Here is a 22,016-nt window from a genome sequence, read left to right as displayed (position 1 = left end):
TGATGTCACTACATCATCGCATCTTTCCCATTGTCTAAACGATAGTGAGTTGGAATCGGGCCTCTTACACTTGCCATTAACTAATCCTAGCTTATTTTTCACCGACAATGCACGTAGAACTGCTCTTCTCCAAGTTCGATATCCAGTTCCATTGAAGAGAACTCGAACCAGCATAATACCTGCGTTTTTCGATGGATGCATGTACATCGGAGAACTGATATCCACCGTCACCTCCACCGTGCTTTGGTTATTAACAGTAGTAGATTGATTTCCCTCTTCAACCGCCATTGTTAATTGAAACAATCAAGGTGATTTGGAGCCTAATCAATCGAGTTCGAGCAAAAGAAAAAAAAAAACTTGAACAGAAATTGAAATGAGTTTGAGGTATATGAACCATAAAAATCAAGCGGAAACAAATACCGAAGACACGAGCATGAATGGCTCTGATACCATGTTGAATTCTGCCATTGCAATGCAGTGGTAACAGTGGCAAAGCTCAATTCGAGCAACAATGGTGAAAAGGATCAAATTTGATAAATGGTTTCATAGAGAGAGAAATATTGTGTAGAGAGTAGAATTTGGGAATTGTAAACTAACTTCATTTCATCCTTCAATGATCAATATATACAAGGTAGGATCAGGTGTGGGAGATGATCAAAATATCTAATCCTATGTTGCAAAGTAGTTACAACTAACTAATCGACTGATCTAAGCTACTTTGACTAATGCCAACTAAGCAAAAGCTCAACTAACTAATTGATCTCTTCTAATCTAGTGCAATACATTAGGTACAAAATTTAATTTGTAATCTTAATAGTGTGTGTTTTCGATTCAACCCTTGTTGCTAAATTTGTTAGGGGCGATTGATATTGCTTATTGAGTACGTGATGTTGTGCACATACTACACTTGTTGCACGGTGTATAAATACTAATTCTGGTAACGAAGTCCAGGAGTGAGCTAGGAACTGTCGGGAAACTATCGTGGTGAGCAGCTTGAACAACATTGCAACACCTTGGGGTATCCTGCTATCGTCCATTACTGTTATTCAGTTCAGACAATATCTATACTTTGAGACAATTATTTTCTTTTATCTTCTTAGACGCTCATTACTTGTTACATCAGGTCCCTGGGTTATATTAGATATTTCGATAGTGTATTTTTTTAGACTTTTATTCTTATGATATATTTACCTGTTTTATAAGATTTATTGATGTGTTTTGGAATATATTAAATGTTACATGTTATTGAGTTTGCTGACGGGTTTGGATTAGAAATCATTACGGCTTAAGACAATTGACTTGTGCACCTATAATAATGAATTCAGTAATCATACATAAAATTATTCGAGCTTACTTCAAACATCAAATTATCTGTTAATTTACAATTACATATTAATTTGCTTGTTTTTATTCATAATTGCAAAACTGCAAGCAAACCTGATCTTGTTTTTATTTGATTTGGATTTGAAATTGGGCAATCACGTTTTATCTTATTCTTTTCTAATTGAATTAAGCACGTGAAACATAACTCTCGCCGACCCGAAACATAACTCTCGCCGACCCTAATAAAATTGTGTTAATAGCCTCATTTGAATTCTTAATTTGTGTGAGAGAGAACTAAGAAACTATTTTGGATTACAAACACGACAATCACATGTGAGCTTAATTTTTCTCGAGTTAAACATAAAACTTTTTATTAGTAGGTGACATAAAAACTTGATTCGAGTAACTCTCACATGCTCTAATGAAATTGTGTTTAACAGCCTCCCCTGCAATTTCATATGGTCAGAATTTATTTCTCTTGCCATGTGATCGACAATGAAGTTTAAAATAGTCTAACGTGGCAGAATATGAACAAACAAAAAGTTTTAGCTGCTTTATTTTTTTCAAAACATTTTTTTCGATGGTAATGGGATAAAGTGTAACAAAGTGGAATTTGATAATAATTTGAAGTAAAACTTTATATGAAATTGTTAAAGAAAATACCACTTGACCATCCAAACCAATTATTTAAGAAAAAAAAAAAAAAAAAGGCCTATGACAGAGCTTCCGTGTCTGATTACGACTTCGGTTGATGCTGGTAATACTGGTCAAATAGTAGAGTCCACATGTGGAGTCCGGAACCAAAATGCCCCCAAAAAAATCACTTTGAACCAAAATATCCCAACAAAAAAAAAGTTACAAAAGTACTTTTAGCGCAGTAAATGCAATTCACGGAGACGGAGCCGTTAACTGCTTTAGCGCAATACTTTACTGCGTTATAGAAGCAGTTAAAAAAAAAAATCTATAACGCAAAGAAAATATCTGCGTTATAGAAACAAATATCAAAAAAAATTGGCCAACTTTATTTTTTGCAACACTTAGTGTTTTTTTCCATACTTTGACCAATGATTAGTCGTGTGTCAAGACTCCGAAACGTCAATATTTTATATAGAACCTGATATTTTTTTCTGTGTACAATAATGTAGGCTCAATACATCAAGGATACGTAAACGTTCGGATCGTGATTTTAGGGGTTGAAAAGGTGCCCAAAGTAAGTTTTGTTTGTAAACTTTAGGTTTAAGTGTTCTATATACATAGACGTCCATTTTTGTTTGAAGACTTGTTGTCAGTAGCTTATGTGTGTTATTTTTTAAAGCGTAACTTTATTTCAAATATACGCGATTTTTTGCGCTTGGACGTCCGATTTACGTGATTTTTTTTTTTATGCAACATATTCGAAATAAAGTTACGCATTAAAAAATAACACACTTAAGGAACACTTAGTGTTTTTTTCCATAAAAAGATCGCAACATCTTATTTTAATAAATCTTTTCTTTGCAGCGCTTAGTGTTTTTTCCATACTTTGACCAACGATTAGTCGTGTGTCAAGACTCCGAAACGTCAATATTTTATATAGAACCTGATATTTTTTTCTGTGTACTATAATGTAGGCTCAATACATCAAGGATACGTAAACGTCCGGATCGTCGTTTTAGGGGTTGAAAAGGTACTGAAGTAAGTTTTGTTTAAGGTTTAAGTGTTTTATTTTTTTAAGGTTTTGATTTAAGCGTGTTATTTTTTAATCAAGACATAACTTTATTTTGAATATAAATATAATTCTAAAAAATATAGGGAGAAAAACTAGTTGTAAAGTGGTCAAACTTTATATGGTCATAACTTTACGCTCGGACGTCCGTTTTACGCATTTTTTTTTTTAACCTGCATATTTTTTAGAGATCTATGCGGACAAACCGCCGTTTTTAAAAAAAACATCTTTTATCCCATTCAATTTCAATTTTCTCTCAAATTGGCGTGAAATTTTCAGTTTTATTTACTTATAAGATGATGATACGCAATAGATTTCAACGTCAAAATCCCGGTAATGTAATTTATGAATGTTAATTTCACTACAACGGTTTTAATTTTTAAAAATAAAGTGACTAATTTTCTTGACATATAAAGTTGACTAAAATAACCTTACGGTCAAACACTAAGTTTTTTTTAAACAAAACTTACTTGCACCTTTTTCAACCCCTAAAATCACTATCCGAACGTATACGTATCCTTGATGTATTGAAGCACATTATTGTACGCAGAAAAAATATCGGGTTCTATATAAAATATTGACGTTTGGAGTCTTGACACACGACTAATCATTGGTCAAAGTATGAAAAAAAACACTAAGTGTTGCAAAAAATAAAGTTAGTCAATTTTTTTTTTTTTTTTTTATCGTTATCTTGCGTTATAGATTTTTTTTTTTTTTAAATCGCTTCTATAACGCATTAAAATGCTTTGCTAAAGCGACTAGCACCCGCTCCGTCTCCGTGAATCGCTTTAGCGCAAAGAGAAATTAACATAAAGGTACTTTTGTAACATTTTTTTTTGTTGGGGTATTTTGGTTCAAAGTGATTTTTTTTTTTGGAGGCATTTTGGTTCCGGACTTTCCACATGTGATCCTTTGTATTTGATGTGTTGACAAAGATGCATGGACGATCCTGATACAATGCTAAATTGGATAAAAAAATATATAAAAAAAAAAACAAATTCATTCCAAAGGCTCTGTCAATGATCAACTATCAGGGCCAGAATTCTTTCGCTTTCTTCTATGGAAAATCTGGAATAATAGGAACAATATTATATTTCGTGGAAACAAAAAAGCACTGCTAAGTAATTAACAAAGCTTTGGAATACAAGTTCATCGCTAGCAAGAACAGTTTTAACAGAACAAGAAGTACCATTTACATTAAATGGGATCCACCCGACGCAGACTATTTCAAGCTCAACATAGATGGTTCATGTTGCTCAAATATGAGGAAGGGTGGAATCGGAGGAGTCTTTAGGGACAGTAATAAAAAATGGGTGCTAGGCTTTAACATGGAATCCATTATGCAACCAACATCTACATAGAAGCTCTTGCACTAGTACATGGTCTAAAAATTGCTATTCAAAAGGACCTACTTCCTCTAGTTGTCGAGACCGATTGCAAAGAACTCATTAACATGCTTTCTAACAAATCTTGTTCCTATCAAAACTTAATTGATGATTGCAGGTACCTATTCCATATTGAAGCAAGAAGGGCATCAACCAAGCACATTTTTAGAAAAGCTAATGGAGTAGCGGACCAATTAGCAAAGAAAGGATGCGAGCTAGATATTTTTGGTAGCTTGATGATGCATCTCAATCCCCCCGCTTTTGTTATTTGTAATTTTCAAAGAGACATTATAGGCACTATGTTGCCTAGACTAGTCTCTCTATGTAATGACTCTTAAGTTTATGTTTAATGAATAAATCTCCTATTTACCGAAAAAAGAAAAAAAAAATGATGCATGCCTCCTTTAGGACCAGTTTCACATGTTTCATTGTTTAAATAAGGACATATAGTTAGGCCATACATACGAAAAGATTATATGTTACTGACGGTGGTGCAAAAAAAAAATAATACATTCAAGTCATGTATAAGTGAAAAATATATTTTTATATTAAATTTTGATTGCTAACTTAGTAAGAGTGTAAAAGTGCATATAACTTAAAATGCTAAGAGAAATAAATATACTCACGGGTAAATTGGAAGAAATAGTTGGGTTCTATCTTTGAAAATAATTATTGTCACGTAGTTTTAAATTTCACAGCAAAACTTCATGATTTGTCTACACTTATGGAATTTAATACTGTAGCTATTTTTCAATCATAAGAATTAATAAATGGCTATTTGCGAATTTTAAGCCCCTGAATTTGGCAAGTTACATCAACAGACCGAGGTAAGGACCCATTGAAACATTTACTTCAAACTCCCAATTAGCCAACGCTGCTAAGTACCGTGTACATGGTCAAAACTCAAAACCTATCTCAATCAGGACACGTCCGACAAAACGGACCAAAACTATTCCAAACCAAATAGCCACCAACCATTAGGCAGCATTAAAGTACTCAAGCCGAAGCTGTTAATAATCAAGGCAAATTTAGAATTTCTAAAAGATGAGTACACTATTAAAGAAAGGAGAAATAAATAAATCAAGTGGGAATTGATTTTTGAACCTAAGTAAATAACTTAGTTTTCAATCAAGTGCACGATTAAGCCTTTTGTAGCATGGGTGCCAAAAAAAGTGGCGGAGCTAGAATTTTCACTAAGGGGATTCAAATATAAAAAAATAAACATATGAAGAAGTCAAAGTTCAACATCTACTATCTATAAATAAAAAATTATTTTAACCATATATCAACAGTGTAATTTTTCTACCTGGCTCCGCCCTGGCCAAGAAGTAATTCACATATCTTAAGAATTATACAAATAATATATCGAATTTAATCGTGTGATCATGGGTTCACGTGACCCGTCTTTTACACATAAATTCGCCACCGGCTGTAATGAGGCTTAATTTGAACATGTTTACTGAATAAATTATTGGCTAGTTTTGTCCTCTATATGATCTCTATATACAGTCAAACCTCTCTATAATGATAGAGTTTGTCACAAAATTCCATGGCTGCTATAGTGAAGTGTTGCTATGTATGTATACTGGCATTTCATGTTTAGATCTCATTTAGCTATTATAAACAAAAATACGCAAAAAATTATTTTTCTGTACTTTTTATGTGATAAACGAAAACAAATACTTGTTAATTGTAAAATCTAAATTGATTTTCATATTTCATTAATTAAAAATTGAAAAGACTATTAAATTACTCATAAATCCATAACTAGTTGAACCGTACCGATAAAAAATTAAAATCTAGAAAACATATGCATTTAAAACTAATTTAAAGTTTTAGTATTTCAAGTTTGACTTAAGAATTCTACAATTGTAGGTTGGTTCATAAATTTCTGTATCTTAGTGATAATATAACACTTGAATTGACGAAGACTTTTGTCCAAACTTTCAGTAAGAGGGAATTCAATAGCTCTCTCTTGAATATTTTAATATATTACATACATAATATATTTCTTGCAAAATATTATTACACAATATTTGAGTATACTGTTATAGAAAGGTAATTTTATAAAGAGTGTACCTATAATGAATAAATAAAGAACGTAGTAGACTCTTACTACAACTAAAGTACTAGACTCATACTAAGATTAAAAAATTGAATATTCTACTAAATCAATTATTAGACTCCTCCTATAACGAAACAATTAATTATTCTAGAAAACGATAGCAGTAACGGGTGCAAAATTCAACACTCCACCTTGCTTCTGTTGCTGCAATCTAAAAAAGTTGCTCTTCCTTAATTTCGACTCTAGCAATTTGTGCTTGTGTATTTCTTTTTTTGAGTATTTTTGAACTTGCACACATCGGTAACATGAGTTTTTCTTCATCTTCTTCTTGAACTCAATTTTCTTGAATTTTTTCATCACATGCATCAAGTATTTCCCCATGACAATTTTTATATTCCGTCGATTGAAAATAATTGTGCAACTTTTATTTTGAAACGGAAGAGAATTATTCTTACACATTTTAAAATTGCTTAACTTCATCTTCACTGACCAAATATGATAGTTTTCACCAGTGAAGGTTTGTGAGACATTCAAAGAGAGATTATTGCTTGTCATGGTTGAAAAAATAAGGTTAAAAAGTAGTATGGATTGAAAATTGGTATTGGTTGAAAATAGCCCTGAGCGTTAAAAATAAGCACGGGTTAAAATTGGTTGAAAATAGCCCTGAGCGTTAAAAATAAGCAGGGGTTAAAATTGGTTGAAAATAGCCCTGAGCGTTAAAAATAAGCACGCGTTAAAATGTATTGAAATTAGGTATGGCTTAAAAGTGGTTATTAGGTATGGGTTAAAAGCGGTTGAAAGTATTCTCTTTCATAGACCCATTAAGATCAATGAAGACGTAGATACCACTGTTATGATTTTTCTAGAAAGATGCAAAAACAAGGTAGAAAATATTAATGAAAACAATCTCAAATTGCTGGTCTTTAATTTTTACTTTTCGGCTAAAAAAGTGACCGAAAATATCCTGACATTCTGGGTTCGAACCCCAGCAGAGTCAAAAAAAAAAAAAAAAAAATCGCAAAGCAAAATTTCATAGCAAATTATGTCTATTCGGAGTAAAGTTATGTCGTAGTTATGTAGAAATTAAGTTATCTTACAGAACTATACGTTAATGCATAGTTTCCATATAGAAGTTATGCCTCCTTGTCCGGCATAGTTCTGTAGGATACTGCAGAGGTTATGCCTTAAGGCATAACTTTACCCCGAATAGCCATAATTTCCATGAAATCCTGCCTTACGATTTTTTTTTTTTTTACTCTGTTAGGTTTCGAACTCGAATCTCTGGTTTCGTAGACGCGTGAATAAGGGTACTTTGGCCCATAAATTGTCATTAAATGAGAAATAGGACAAAAATTAAAGACCGCCGCAATTTGAGGGCCAAAAATTAAAGACCAGCCCATATGAAGGACAATCCGCGCAATTATTATTTTTTTGTAAATTTGTTCCATGAGAACAGAAGAATACTAATGGGTTGAGGACTTGAGGTTATATAACAAAAAATAAAATAGAAGCCACTTACTAATAATAAAGTAAAGACTCTTTTTTAAGAAAAATAAAACAGTACTTCAAATCTACATATCATGCGTTTAATTTCCGTTGGAAAGATATACGATAACAATAGTAACTGCATGGCGAAAGGAGAATAATTTCTTGGGGAAAAAAAGGCAACTTACACAAATGATTATACTTTGGGAGGTTTTTTTTTTTTTTTTTTAGGCATAGCTACACTTTTGCTAATTACATTTCGTAGCTATAGTAACGTGTATTCGAATTCGGCCGTATTTCGCTGTATTCAATTCTGATGTATTCATTTCTAACTAATTTTACACTGTATTCAACTTATTATATTTTAAATTCGGTTGTATTCAAACAACATAAGTGCAAGAAAATATAGGATTATTCAGCTGTATTCAAAATTCACTGTATTCATTTGTACAAAAAAAAAAAATCTCCTTCGAAATACAGGCGAAAAATACATAAAGAAACACTCTATTTTACACTAAAAAAATAACGAATACACTCAAATATGAGATACAAGAAATAAAATCACTATATTTTACACTAAAAAAAATAACAATACACTTAAATCTGAGATACAAGAAATAAAATACGCTCAGATCTGAGCTACAAGAAATAAAATACGCTCAGATCTGAGATACAAGAAATAAAATACGCTCAGATATGAGATACAAGAAATAAAATAACTCAGATCTGAGATACAACAAATAAATTACACTCAGATCTTAGAAAAATTCGGTGATTTGCCATGGATTCCGGCCATAGAAGACGATGTCGGTGGAGGAGAAATGAGAGGCCAGAGAAATCTCCTTCAAAATACGCTCAGATCTCTGACTGTGCCAGCTGTGCATCAAGATAAAGATCTGGGCGGTAGGGGTGGCGGCAATGGCGGCGTTGCTTTCTTCCTCTAGCGAATCGAGAATACCACGACTTGTTAACGGCTATGACTGCCGCCTTAGCTACGGCGGTGCAACGGACAGAGAGGGGTGAGAAAGAGAGAGAGAGAGAGTGACGGCAGAGAGATAGAGGGGATGGAGGAGAGGGAAAATGGAGGCAAGAACTCATCTCCATGTGATAAGGTTTACAGAAAATGGAAGTAAGAGATGGGTTTATTTTCTTTTTACTGTATTTTACCTTAATAGTTAATAAGTGTTATTAAGATACAACTTTTAGCTATGGGAAGTAATTAATTCAAACGATAGTTACTAAATATAATTACTACTAATACTTAGCTAAGCCATGTAGATTTCCCAAAAAAAAAAAAAAAAAATCATACAAAACAGAAGCACACGCCCAGTGGGACTCAAACCCACAATCGCTTGATTAGAAGTCAAGCGCCTTATCCATTAGGCCATGGGCGCTTTTGTTGGCTGTACTATATTTCTTTGTCATTTTATAAAATAACCACACATTTCATATAGCCAGTATAAGGCGTTTATAACATTGCATTGCAAAAATATTTTTCGGGTGAAAATCATTTACACCTCCCAACTTTACTTTAAAAATCAAACTCCCCTCTCAATTTTGAACAATAGACATTCTCTTCCTGTTATCCCAATTGACCTTTTTAAATGCCTATTTTATCCTTACATTGTCAACTTTTATCTTGCTCTTTTACTTCTTCAAAATCATGACATTTTCATTTTTTATATATGTAACAAATTATCTATAAAAAATAAATATTATCTTGTGGGCGAAAAAAAGGAAGAAATACTAATTGAGTATATAAGTTAATGATGTTCTATAATGAAATAAATTAGAAGAAGAAAATTATTTTTATTAATAATAATCAAAACTCTTATATCTATTTATACATGTGAAAATAACAGGTAACAGTAGCTTTATAAATACATTTCAATGCAGGTAGTACAAAAATGAATTTTAAAAATATTTATTTATATTATAAATGAATTTTAAATTATTGTTTAAGAAATACTCCATTAATGATAATCAAAACTTGTTTATTTATATAGAAAATAAAAAATAAGAGAGGAGTGAAATTTAAATACAGACACACCCATGTACATACATATATACATACTTAATGCATATAATATTAAAATAAAAATCATAAAAAATAGATTAGATTTTGTTCAAATTCATAAAAGTATGACTCTACTTATAATGTTAATGAACTCAAATAAAAATCTATAAATACCTAGGTTAAAAAATATTATGTGTAATATAAAAATGTATAAATAAATGTAAGATTGAGAATAACAAGGGTAAAATAGACATTGCATAGGATAAAATGGGGAGAATGTATATTGTTCAAAGTTGAGGGGGAAGTTTGATTTTTAAAGCAAAGTTGGGTCGTGAAAATGATTTTCAGCCGATATTTTTGTGAAAAAACTTTTACTACTAATCCTATAGTTCTTCATAATGCCGTAGTTTAAGTTCAGCCTACATTCTGGCTGGTTATATTGCTAATTCAATTTGTTATTACTCGTGCTATAATCCCCTAGAGGCCACCAATTGCTAGTGCATCATCTCCTTAGTCTTCTGCATTACTTGAAATACATCTCCTAATCTTTTCTAATTTCTCTTGTTCTCTCCCTCGCATTGCTATTTCTCTTTAACGACCCTTTAATGCTTCTATGTTGCTTTTGTTTAGCTTATATAGTAAGTAAACAATTCAATAGCTGTGGACCTGGGCTATGGATGCAAGAACTCAGTTCAGTAAATAAATAAAAAGAACATTTAAGTTGAAAAAAAGAATATAACATTGGGGTTGGGTGGAAAGGGACTATCAGAAACAACCTCTACCAGCCAAGGTAGGGGTAAAGTCTGCGTATTTCCTACCTTCCCCAGACCCCACTTATGAAATTACACTAGATACGTTGTTGTCGTTGGGTTGGTTGGGAAGGGTTGGGGGTTAAGGTGGTGGTGGGGGGGGGGGGGGGGTTATGGATTGAATGGAGCAAGAGCCTCAGGAGCTGATATGCTATCCACAAAAGTAATGTTTCAGAAGTCTTTTCCATATGAAGATTTAAAAGTATTCAGACTATAAATCATGTGTCCCTTAATATGCTGCTAGTTATATAGTGGAACAATACCTCAATTATGACCTTTTTGGGTATGTACTCATAGAGTGCGGTTCCTCAGCGGTATATCTTTTATAACCATATACAAAAAATAGTTTTACAAAATTCTGCAGAGACGGTGTTTCTGTTTGAATATAGCAACATGATGGCCAAATCTGAAACTTAATCAGTCTGCAGCTGCTATGACATATCTAACTCCTTCGATCACCAAGAATGAAATATACCCAATCTTGGACGAGATTCATATATTGATCCGAGCTATGCTTTCTGTAAGCAATGAACCAGAAAGGATATCTTGCCAAACTAACGGACATGGCAGTTAAAGCAACTGCTGAAATACTTGTGAAAATGAAAGAGCTTTTTTGAAGTGGTTGGGTGACCTTCTGAGAGTGCACCTCTCATCTTTTGAGCCTTCAACTGAGAAAGTTTAAGCTTGCGCAGAATCTTATCCATAGATGCTGACCTCTTCTTTGCTAGTTTCATCTGACATTCCAAAAACAATAAGTTGAGTCAGTTTCGTAATATTCCAAGACAGATAGAAATATGTGGAAATATTATGCATCAGATATATTCAGCGAGACCTCGAGCTTTTGGATTTCTGCTTCAGCTTTAGCCTTCTGTAAGTTCTCCCAAGCAGTGATTCTGGCTGCCTCTCTTTGCAGCCTAAAAAAGGGAAGAAAGAAAAATCAGCACCCTGCTTCCAGAGGCAGCTCCACAATTTAAACTTCATCTGTTCAAGGTTTTGAATTCTTTGTGAACATGGGTTCAAAACTAGAATTTTCACATGTATATTTATATATAGCGTAAGACAAAAATGGTGGATTCAATTGAACATGTATCCGTCATTATATGCACACCCCTGACTGCTGCCCTACATAACCAAACTTCTTCCTTTGTTATAATAATGCATAAACTAATTAGAGTAGTAAGAATAGGGTTATTCTATCTTATATGTGGAAATAAAGAGTGTTCCCATCTCTAGTGGCGAGGTCAAGGCTAGCTAAATAGGCCAACTCTCTAAATTGTTCAATCGACAAACTTGCAGAAAAGGTTAACATTAAGCTAAGGATGTGCTGGTTGTCTTTTCTTCAGGACAGTATGGATGCTTATTACACTATTATAAGAATCAAAAACATGAAATGACAAACATACTTTGGCATGCTCCTTCCTGTATCCGCAACATCCCACCGTAAATTTGAGTCGCTTGCATCTTGTAAGTCTTTCCTTGCTTTCCTTACCCCGTTTTTCTGAGATTCTCCTGATATAGGAGGTCCTCTGTCTACCTGTACATCTCTAATCTCAACTTTAGCAGAATGTGTATTATTTGGCTCCTCTATAGAACGGATTGAAGGGGACCTTCCTTGGGGAGAGGAATGTGTACTGTCGTCAGGGCTCATCTGTGTTGCCATGTCTCGACGTGAAACTACACAGGAAATAGAATCTTGTTCTTTGGTGTCATCAACCTTATCATCTGCCCATTGTATTCATCAGCAACAAGAAATTAAGCCAAGAAAACATTTTTCTTCCAAAAGTTTGGTTTAGGTGATTGCACAAAATAGATTGGGAAGAATAACGGAAGCTTACTTGTCAAAAGAAGAATGGTTAACATGTATCATTCAAGAAATCAGGAGGGCTGTGTGTGCAGAGTTAAGAAGCATGATCAACTACTATAAGGCCATATTTCGACAGAAGGTTGACGACTACTAGCCATGTAATTGTGCCTAAATTAACTTGGTTTGACATCTCAGAAGATAGACTTAGAACATGGCCTATAGGCTGACAACTGACACAAGCTGTTTCACACTCCGACAAGTGTTCCTTTTACTAACCTGGTGCAACAGATAAATTTCATATCAAAGCAAGGGAGGTTACAAGATCCACACGTCACTGATTGGTTAGTCCTTAATCAAAATTCTTAGTCTAGAGACATCTAACAATCATACACCCTCAAATACTTAGTATTTAACTAAGGTTGATGTATACACTTTTATGCTCGTACAGAGACCATAGGACCGTCGAGGCCTTTTATGCTAATAATACTGAGAGAAGATATTGATAGTGCAGGTTGATAAACAATTGAAGATCAAAGAGTGTAAATGGTAAAATCATGGTATACAACTGACACATTAACATATAATTGACAACGAATCCAGTTGCATACACTTAATATGCAACAACTGGGCTATGAAACCAGAGGAAAGTGAGAAAAACTATCTACAAAGATCGAAGGAAACTTAATTATACCTTGGGAGCTTGGTAATGAAGATTCAGCGAAAAAATCTGAAAGAGCAGGAGCAGTGCTTGCTCGACCCATGCTATTCTCAGCATATAAGCCCCTAGATCTTGTGCCAGGACCAGCACCATAATGAATGGATAATCCATCAGGCACCAATACACCTGTTGTAAATGGTGAATTCGATATAAAATTACTTGTACTTCCACAAGGATTCGGTATGTGCATAACGAGAGGATTATCGAGGGGTCCACTTTTTGACTTAGTCTGCTTCTGCAATTGCAAACTTGAAGCCTTGGGAGTGCCATGACCTGATAATGGACTTGTAATCCACCTTTCCGCATCGTCCCATTTCGAAGGCAATGCCCTTCCACTATTAAACGGCATCAATGCAGTAGCCGTAATATGCCTCCTGCTGTTGTTGGTTGGCAATGGAACTCGTTCGGAACACCAGCCTCTCTGAAATCCTTCGAAATTGTTATCACCATATTCTGGTGTCGATGGGCTAGTATATGTACCTGAATTCCTCAATAAAGTAGTGTGTTTCCTCATGATGTTTAGTTATGGCAAAGTGCAGCCAACATTAGACTGGTGTTCCTATACAGATGGATGAGATATTTCAAATATGAGATACTAACCATCACCTAAAAATATTTTGAAAATGTCTTACAATGTCATAAAATATTCAGATAATAAACTACTAAACCTAATTAGTTTGAAAAAATTCAAACTTTCTAACGTCCAACATTAAGGCATAGGCGCATAGCCATATAATTCATAGTTACACCTATATGCCCAAAATTTAAATTTTTTTGGCCTACAGGCCTAGCCCCTTTTTTAATCTTATAGCAAATTAAAGCACTAATAATGTCTACTATGGTAAGCTCATGTAATCTTGAAGATGTGGTCATTTTTCTGTACTCTAAAGTCAGGACCACTGAAAGGGTAGTGAAGACCAATTATTGCTAGTACTTGATCAAATTTATCATTACATTCCCCTGAAAACCACAAAACTTTGTTCAAATTCATGCGCCCCTTAAACCCCCTCCTCCAAAAAGCACAAAAGGTAAATAGATTCAGTCAGAAAGATAGATGGCTAAATTTTTCTATATATAACTCAGAGGCGGTCAACTGACCCACTACTTTTTATGCAGAATAATTGTCTATATATATGTAAGAATTTACCAAAATTACAAGAAGTACTAACGAACCAATGATTGCAAAAGTGTAAGTAAATCATTGGTTAACATAATTTTGAACCAATCAAATTTAAATCGAGAGAAAAAAGGGGGTCCAGAACAGGAAAAGCACAAAACCGTCATATACTTTAAGCAAAAGCGAAGCTTACCTTTTGGTCAATGGAAAGAGTTGATCTACTCTTTTGAGTTTCACAAAAGCAACTTAGTCAGGTGAATCTTTGGTTACAAAGCGAGTAAATGAATACTGAAACAATTGTGAAAGAGCACACAAATAAAGAAATGGAAGAAAGGGTCTCCAGGTGTGAAAGAAATCAAGAATTGAAAAATGTGTAGATTGTAATGGCAGGCCCGTTCAATAATGATAGTGAATGTTTTGACAAAAAGGGCAGTGTTTTTCTTTTTAAACAGTAATTGTCAGTCAGCTTAGAAACGTAGTAGTACAGTAATTACGGCGAGATGACAAAGAATGGGAAGAGACAAGAAGGGGGTGAAGTTTGTCCGAAACGAATGGGCAAACCCACGTGATTAAGCTGCTCAAAGTACGGCCTACTCTTTCTTTTTTGGAGCATTCCTTGTATTTTCCCTCCTTAACTAATTTCCCCTTTTTATTTTTTTATTAATTAAATATTTATGTTCATTCGATATTTATATCAAACTAAATAATTTAATTTTAATAATTAAAAATTTGTTAAATATATATATATATATATATATGTATTGGTAAAAATATGCAGCAAGCAATATTGACTAATTGACCAAACACGTCGTTAGCGTAGAGAAAACCTCACGTCAATTAAAGCTAGCGATTATCAAATCATCCAAGGAGTGACCAGTCGGGCATACCTCATTAACCCAGAACAACAAGAATCCGAAACGATTCGTCTTGGAATGTTCAGAGCACGTGAACAAGTGATAACTCAGATAATGGCTAGATAACTATCTTATAAAATCCCCACTTTCTCATAATTGTATTTATATGTTTTTTCACCTGATTATTCGTAATTTTGTAATTGCTCTCTATAAACACGAATGTTCATCTCTGCTCTTCAGCAATATTCATCATCTGATCAAGAAGAATCAATAAGAATCTCTGTGTGTATGCGTGTGTGTTATTTTATTTACTTTTAAGCATCCATCATTATCCTTATTACTATACTTTGTTCTCGTATTATTCACCACATTATCAAAGGATTGACATAATTTGAATTAGTTATATTGCTTACTACCTCATCTAAATAAATTCAACGGATAGACCTAATAATCAAAAGTTAGGTTAAATAATACATATTAAGTAATTATACTTAAACTACAGATATGTATCTGAAAGACACGTGTTTTATCCTCATTGATTTGAAATATATATGAATGCATGTAAATTTTTATCATATGCAATCGAATTAACTACAACAACATCAACGTAGTGGAGAAAATATTTATGTACGCCTTTTCCAAAAACAAAGTGTTCTAATAATTTAAGAGTATCCTACAGATAAACAATTTCACATTTCACAAATCTTCAAAAAGAGTCACAAATATTGAAACCTTTTAAATGACCAGATGAAGTAAATGCATTTTATATGTCAGCATTTATAACTTCAGTTTTTTTTTTTTTTAAATTAACTAGAAAGGAAGGAGAAAATGACGAAAATGGTCCTTGAATAGTCTTCGTTAAAAGTGTAACTGAATAATTTTGATCTTTTAAATTTATTAAAAGTAGGCAATTTTAAATCTCAATTAAATATTTACAAACTTTAATTATTAGATTTAATGAAAATTGTGGAAAAAATATTTATTTGGAACTTACATTTGGAGGTGCAATTATGTTAGTTTGTGTTATTTGACTAGAAAGAAAGGAGAAAATGACGAAAATGTTCCTTTAATAGTCTATTAAATATTACTTGAATAAATTTAATCTTTTAAATTTATTAAAAGTAGGCATTTTTAATCTTCGTTAAGTATTTACAAACTTTAGTTATTAGATCTAATGGAAGTTGTGAAGAAAAAAGATTTATCTGAAACTTACATTTGGAGGTGCAATTTTGTAGTTTATATTATCTTTGGTGTTTGTTGAGATTTTATTAATGTTACATGTTACGTGATCTGATGGGACATTTCTAGTGTGTCTTCTTAAATTTTTTCATAGTTCCCCTTAATTTTATCAATCACAATTTATTAAATATTGGATCTTTTACAAATATAAATAATTGCTCTGGACAATATTTCATGAACAACTATCTAGCCCCTGCCTCAAAATATGAGGAACCAATTCTATCGTGTTCCCCCAAAACAAATTGCTATATCATTTTGATTTAGAATAAGTTGGAGATATTTTATTTCCGAAAGTAATTTGGTGGCCCATAAAAGATTAGGTCTTATAATTTACGTTGTGTTTTACAGCCGATTGCTGGAATAGCTCAGTTGGTTAGAGCGTGTGGCTGTTAACCACAAGGTCGGAGGTTCAAGCCCTCCTTCTAGCGTGATGTCTTTTTTGTTTCGAGCCACATAATTAGTGCATCTTTAGCTCAAGGTAGGATACCGTTTCGGGTTAGCCCTCTTACTAAAGAGAATTTCTACATCAATATCAGCAGGAAAAATGTTTAACAAATCGTCTTAGACGTTTTTGGAGGAGCAGCTGGCCAAAATAGTGCCACGAATGCAAAACGTGCCACGAATACAAAATGTGGAGAAATTATGAAAATCCCAATTTTCTTGCTACTCTGGCCTAATTATATTTTAAGGCCTATATAAAGGTATTTTAGACATATTCAGCTAATTGTCATGACCCAATTTGTGAATCATGATGGCACCTACACTGTTCCTCTCAAGTAGGCAAATCATTCCCAAATCATTTTAGTCATTTATAAGAATTATGCGGAAATGAATAATAATTAAGCTAACAAGTTCAAAATATATATAAATGATAAGTGCGGAAGTATTAATAACTCTAAAATCTGGTTTGGACTAGTACATGAGCCACTATTACATAAATGCAAGTCTGATAGAAAGTAAATACAAATTTCAAATATCAATTACGCTCTCGGGAATACAAAGAAGACAAGCCAGTTAATTACAAGGAAGAGTCTTCGGGTTGCGGATCTAGTCTAAAAAGCTCACCACTGAATCTCTGTCATGTAGACTCGATCACCTCGATGACGAGGCCCGGAACTAGTAACAAACTCGCACTCGAAAAGAAGAACAATAACAGAGTAGCATCGAGACAAACAACACGTACTGAGTGAGCATCATAGGCCAACTAAGATTAGTTCACGCATATAAGCATAAAATCAACAAGATAAGCAAGGTAAGCTCATAATACTCAAAGCAAATCACAGAATAGCCCATAACCAAATCACCACCTAAGATGAAGCTTCTAAACCATAAGTCTGTCTTATTATAATAATCTTAATCGATAATCACAACTGAAGTTCGACTGGCGTAGTCACCAACATCTAACCCGACATAATCCGATCCATGCCACCATAATAATACGAACCAAGGCATACCAAATCGAAATAAAGTCGTATAATGATGCATGATAATATGTAATGATGTAACGCAATGCATCGTCAAATACCTCGAAACTGTATACACCACATGCTAATGGTATTGTTTACCCAATAGTCATGACCCATGAGGGACCCGCGAAGTCCATGTACCCCTCGCTCCGAAATAGACCTCAGATCACGAGTTCACAAAAGGGTCACACCCTCACCCCCTGTCAAATGTGTCTTTAGTATATATCAAGATAGGCCACATCTCCACCTCCTGTCAGATGTGCCTTTTAAACATATAATGTATGCAAGATGAGTATTCAAGATATGGTTCAAGTCTAAAACCCCAAGATTAAACATCAACTTAACAGTAGCACAATAAATCAATGAAATCAAATGCCAATGAAAATGCAAGTCAAAATGTCATAAGCCATATCAGGACTTAGCTAAATCAGCTCAACCATGGAATAAATCATACAGTCTATCTCGATCGTCAGAAAGAGTCTTTGACACCTTTTACTTCCAAATATAGCACGTACACCTCACAACTAAGTCTTGTGTCACCAAGTGCTCTATTTTCTCATGTATCATCATCAGTACCAAGTCAGAATTCGATATCAACATACATGTGAAATGAGAATGTATGTCATGCATGATGTCATCAGATTCAGGCCAAATCTCATTATCTTTCGTTTCTCCGATGATAAATGACATAGCAAGAGAAAAATGAGTGCAACACGTATCATAACACAACAAATTAAGTAACAAGCCTAATCACAATAACAGGGCAACAAGCAACAATCGACAACACGAGTATATATTAACTCCTTCCACCTCATATCACAACAAATACACCTCCTATTCAATACATAAAGTAATGGCGACAAGCCTACATAATCAGAAGTCATACCAACCTAGGTAATATCTAACCAAACATCTTGTCCGAAGACCTATTCATGATTTATCCCGTCAATCCTCCACAATATATATGTTTCGCTAATGAAAGTCTAACTAAAGTAAGCTGTAACTTACCTCGATGCCGAACAGGTGCCACAAACTAATCCACTTGAGCCTTGCCTTTCTTCTTCAGAGAGCCTTGGAACAATTAACGTCTATCAAGTACGAAATCTACGTTAGAATATGAATCTAAGGATACCTATACTGCCATAGTTTTATCCAAAACCCAAAAATGAACCCAAAATAGCCAAATCCGAGCCACAAGGGCAAAAAGCGTAATTTCATTACAAAATGCGTTCAATATAGTCAAAATATATCCAACGAGTTTAAACAAGTCCAATGATACCCATATTGCTATACTCTAATTCGAAACGCCAAAACGAACCCAAATCGGTAACCCCGAGCCCGCAAGGGCAAAACTGAAAATTTATCACAAATTAGTTTACCCATAGCTTAATTAGTCTAGATCCAGAAAACCCATTCAAAAAGTCATCATCTTGATCTTCAAAACCATGATTTACCATTTTTTAACTTTTGGGTTTAAAACCCCAATTTTCCCCAATCAAACTCGGATAAAATCGGTAATCAACGAAAACAAACTTGAGGAAACATCAAAATAAAGGCTAGATACTTACCCCCTCGTTGGAACTAGAATAACGTCGCGAAAATCACTTCAAACGGAGCTCTAAAACTCAAGATATGCCCAAAATACAAAATTAACGCAATCTGATTTTTTTATACACAGATACTTTCGCTATAGTGGACCAGAAGTTCGCTACAGCGGTCCAATGTTCGCTACAGCGGACCCACCGGGTACAACAATAACTGTCCGCGCTAAAATGATCATAACTTCCTCATACGAAGGCGAAATGCTTCGATTCTTTTTGCTATAGCTTCGTAATTACGATACAGATCTAATGGTTCAATTGAAACACAAAATAAAGGTCATTTGATCAATATGGTGCCTTTTATCGCCAAAGAACTACTGTGAAAACATCGAATACGAGCGCAACACAACCCAAATCCATCTGAAACTCTTCGGAATCTCACCAAAACTTGTGGACAAGTCCAAAACCATCATACGAAGTTGTTGGAACTTTCAAAATATACACACGGGGTCATCTTAACCCGATGTTGACCGTGGTCAACTCTACCTCTTTAACTTAACTAGTTCCTTCACCAATGACTCAAATCACACTCAAACATTTCGGGAACTAAACCAATGACTTCACTAAGTCATAAATCACCAACCGGACCTAATGAAACTATCGAAATTCGATTACGACCACTTTTACCCAAAAGTCAATTATTGGTCAAAGGTTTTCAATTTAAGACTTTAGATTCCATAAATCCTACTGAAACTCGCCCGATGACCTCGGGAACTATGTCGCCCGTCCCCGCCGGTCAAAATCATACTAACGGAACTCGGGGAAGAGTCAACAAGGGTAAATGGGTCAAAAACGCTATTAACGACCAAACAAGTCATTACACTGATAATCAACCCTCGAATAAACAATGTCCTACTTTTCCTATTTAGTAGGTTAGCTTGCTTTGAACAAAGACTTGGTCTCTCTTTTAGCATGTATTTTTCTTTGAGTATATTTACATTTGAGCATTGAATTTTCATTTTGTACTGATATTTCAATATCAGTGAGTGAATTCCTCGGTAAGTTCCTGATCGCTGAATACTTTGGAGTTTGCAAGAGTATTCATCTCCTGAGGATTCTAATAGTTTAGTTACGTTGTTTTATTTGATTCTACTAGGGTGATTAGGATTTTTAGGAATCTAATTATTGATAGTTCTTTATCAAATTTTGTGTCTAACTTCCATTTTTAGTTTCCTTGTTACTTCAAATTCCTTCTTTCCTATATTGATCCGTATCAATATCACTCTGTCATCCATAGAAACATAATGAAAATGGAAAACAGAAGCTGTCATAAGGCATTGAGATGTTTTAACTGGCTTATAATCACTACCTACAACTTTATTTATGGAAACCAGCTTGAACATTCAATTAGTGAAATTAGTTGATGACCATCAAGATATGTGATTGGGATTAATGAACCATTTCATCTTTAATTAAATGTCTTGAGTTAGAGTTATGAAAATGAATAAACTTTTAATAATGCTCGCTTACCCCTTTCCTTGATTTATGCAATGCGAATCTAAATTAGTCGTCGGACCCATGAATAACAAATGCTAGATAATTATAAAAAGGAAAAAAGAGTTTACTGAGAAAACGCATGGTGGAAAACGGGTTTCCATTGAAAAGGCGGAAAACTTTCTAATTTTTCCGTGTAAAAACACAACTATTTATGTTTTTTCGACCGACATTCAGTGGAAGATAGCCACCGAACATTTTTCGGTGAAAAATCAGTGGCAAAAAAAGATTTTTTAGTAGTGGTTCTTTTCACTTGGACCGGAGAAGCCCCTAATGCAGACATATCTACAGACTACTCGTATCTACAAACAAATTCCTTTGTCATTTTCCTTTCGCAAGTCGCAACCATAAGTTGTTGCCGATACGACAACTCAGCCATCTTTTCTTTTGATTCAATTTCTTTGGCCATACCCTTATTTCTTTCTTTTCTGCCATTCCTTGTTTTATCTAGTGTCGTTTGACCGAACGTGCTATTGGAATGGCCATTCTTGGTCTTGAGGAAAATAGTCATTTTTTTTCCAGTTTTAGACTGTTATTTGCGTTTTGAATTCTGTGGATCCAAATAGTGACCCGACATAAAAGGAAGTTCTGAGGCAATGAGTCTTGAGACTGCCACTTTGCGGGCACTATGGCGGTGAAATAGTTCTGTCGCTATGGCACAAATGCACGTCATAGTTTTGTCAGATTTTTTTTATACTTCCTTTGTCCCAATTTATATGATATTTTCCGCTTTATAAGATTCAAACTGCATGAACTTTAAGATTTATTTTTTCATCAAATTGATATGAGAAAAGTTACAATTTATAATGTTTTTTATGTATTTTTTAAATATATAAATTTTAATCTTAAAATATTGAGTTAATCTAATCCAATTTAACTTTAAAATTTAGTCAAATTAACTTTTAAAAAAACGAAAAACATCACATAAATTGAG

At 33.9% G+C, this 22,016-nt stretch overlaps 1 protein-coding gene and 2 non-coding genes across 3 annotated transcripts; 1 reads left to right on the top strand and 2 right to left on the bottom strand.

Annotated features, from left to right (window-relative positions):
• Window positions 1-9,284: 9,284 nt before the first annotated feature.
• Window positions 9,285-9,357, bottom strand: TRNAR-UCU (transfer RNA arginine (anticodon UCU)). The gene has a single exon. It is a non-coding gene; the product is annotated as a tRNA-Arg (tRNA).
• Window positions 9,358-11,010: 1,653 nt separating this feature from the next.
• Window positions 11,011-14,963, bottom strand: LOC132036094 (uncharacterized). Its single transcript, XM_059426330.1, has 5 exons — window positions 14,622-14,963; window positions 13,285-13,870; window positions 12,193-12,511; window positions 11,622-11,703; window positions 11,011-11,523 (listed from the first exon to the last, which is right to left on the bottom strand). The coding sequence occupies exons 2-5, from the start codon at window positions 13,823-13,825 to the stop codon at window positions 11,344-11,346; spliced, it is 1,122 nt and encodes a 373-aa protein (XP_059282313.1). The 5' UTR covers window positions 13,826-13,870; window positions 14,622-14,963; the 3' UTR covers window positions 11,011-11,343.
• Window positions 14,964-16,875: 1,912 nt separating this feature from the next.
• Window positions 16,876-16,949, top strand: TRNAN-GUU (transfer RNA asparagine (anticodon GUU)). Its single transcript has one exon. It is a non-coding gene; the product is annotated as a tRNA-Asn (tRNA).
• Window positions 16,950-22,016: the final 5,067 nt, after the last annotated feature.

This window comes from Lycium ferocissimum, chromosome 2 (assembly GCF_029784015.1).
Source record: "Lycium ferocissimum isolate CSIRO_LF1 chromosome 2, AGI_CSIRO_Lferr_CH_V1, whole genome shotgun sequence".
NCBI lineage: Eukaryota > Viridiplantae > Streptophyta > Magnoliopsida > Solanales > Solanaceae > Lycium > Lycium ferocissimum.
Note: the sequence above shows the minus strand (reverse complement) of the source record. Positions and strands in the feature narration are given on the sequence as shown.

Bases quoted from the DNA above. Each gene is read 5' to 3' on its own strand.
- LOC132036094 (XM_059426330.1), bottom strand. From the start codon at position 13,825: ATGAGGAAACACACTACTTTATTGAGGAATTCAGGTACATATACTAGC. The intron at 12,512-13,284 runs GTATAATTAAGT...TACAATGGGCAG, and splicing joins TTCATTACCAAGCTCCCAAG to ATGATAAGGTTGATGACACC. The intron at 11,524-11,621 runs GTCTCGCTGAAT...TTGGAATGTCAG, and splicing joins CAGAAATCCAAAAGCTCGAG to ATGAAACTAGCAAAGAAGAG.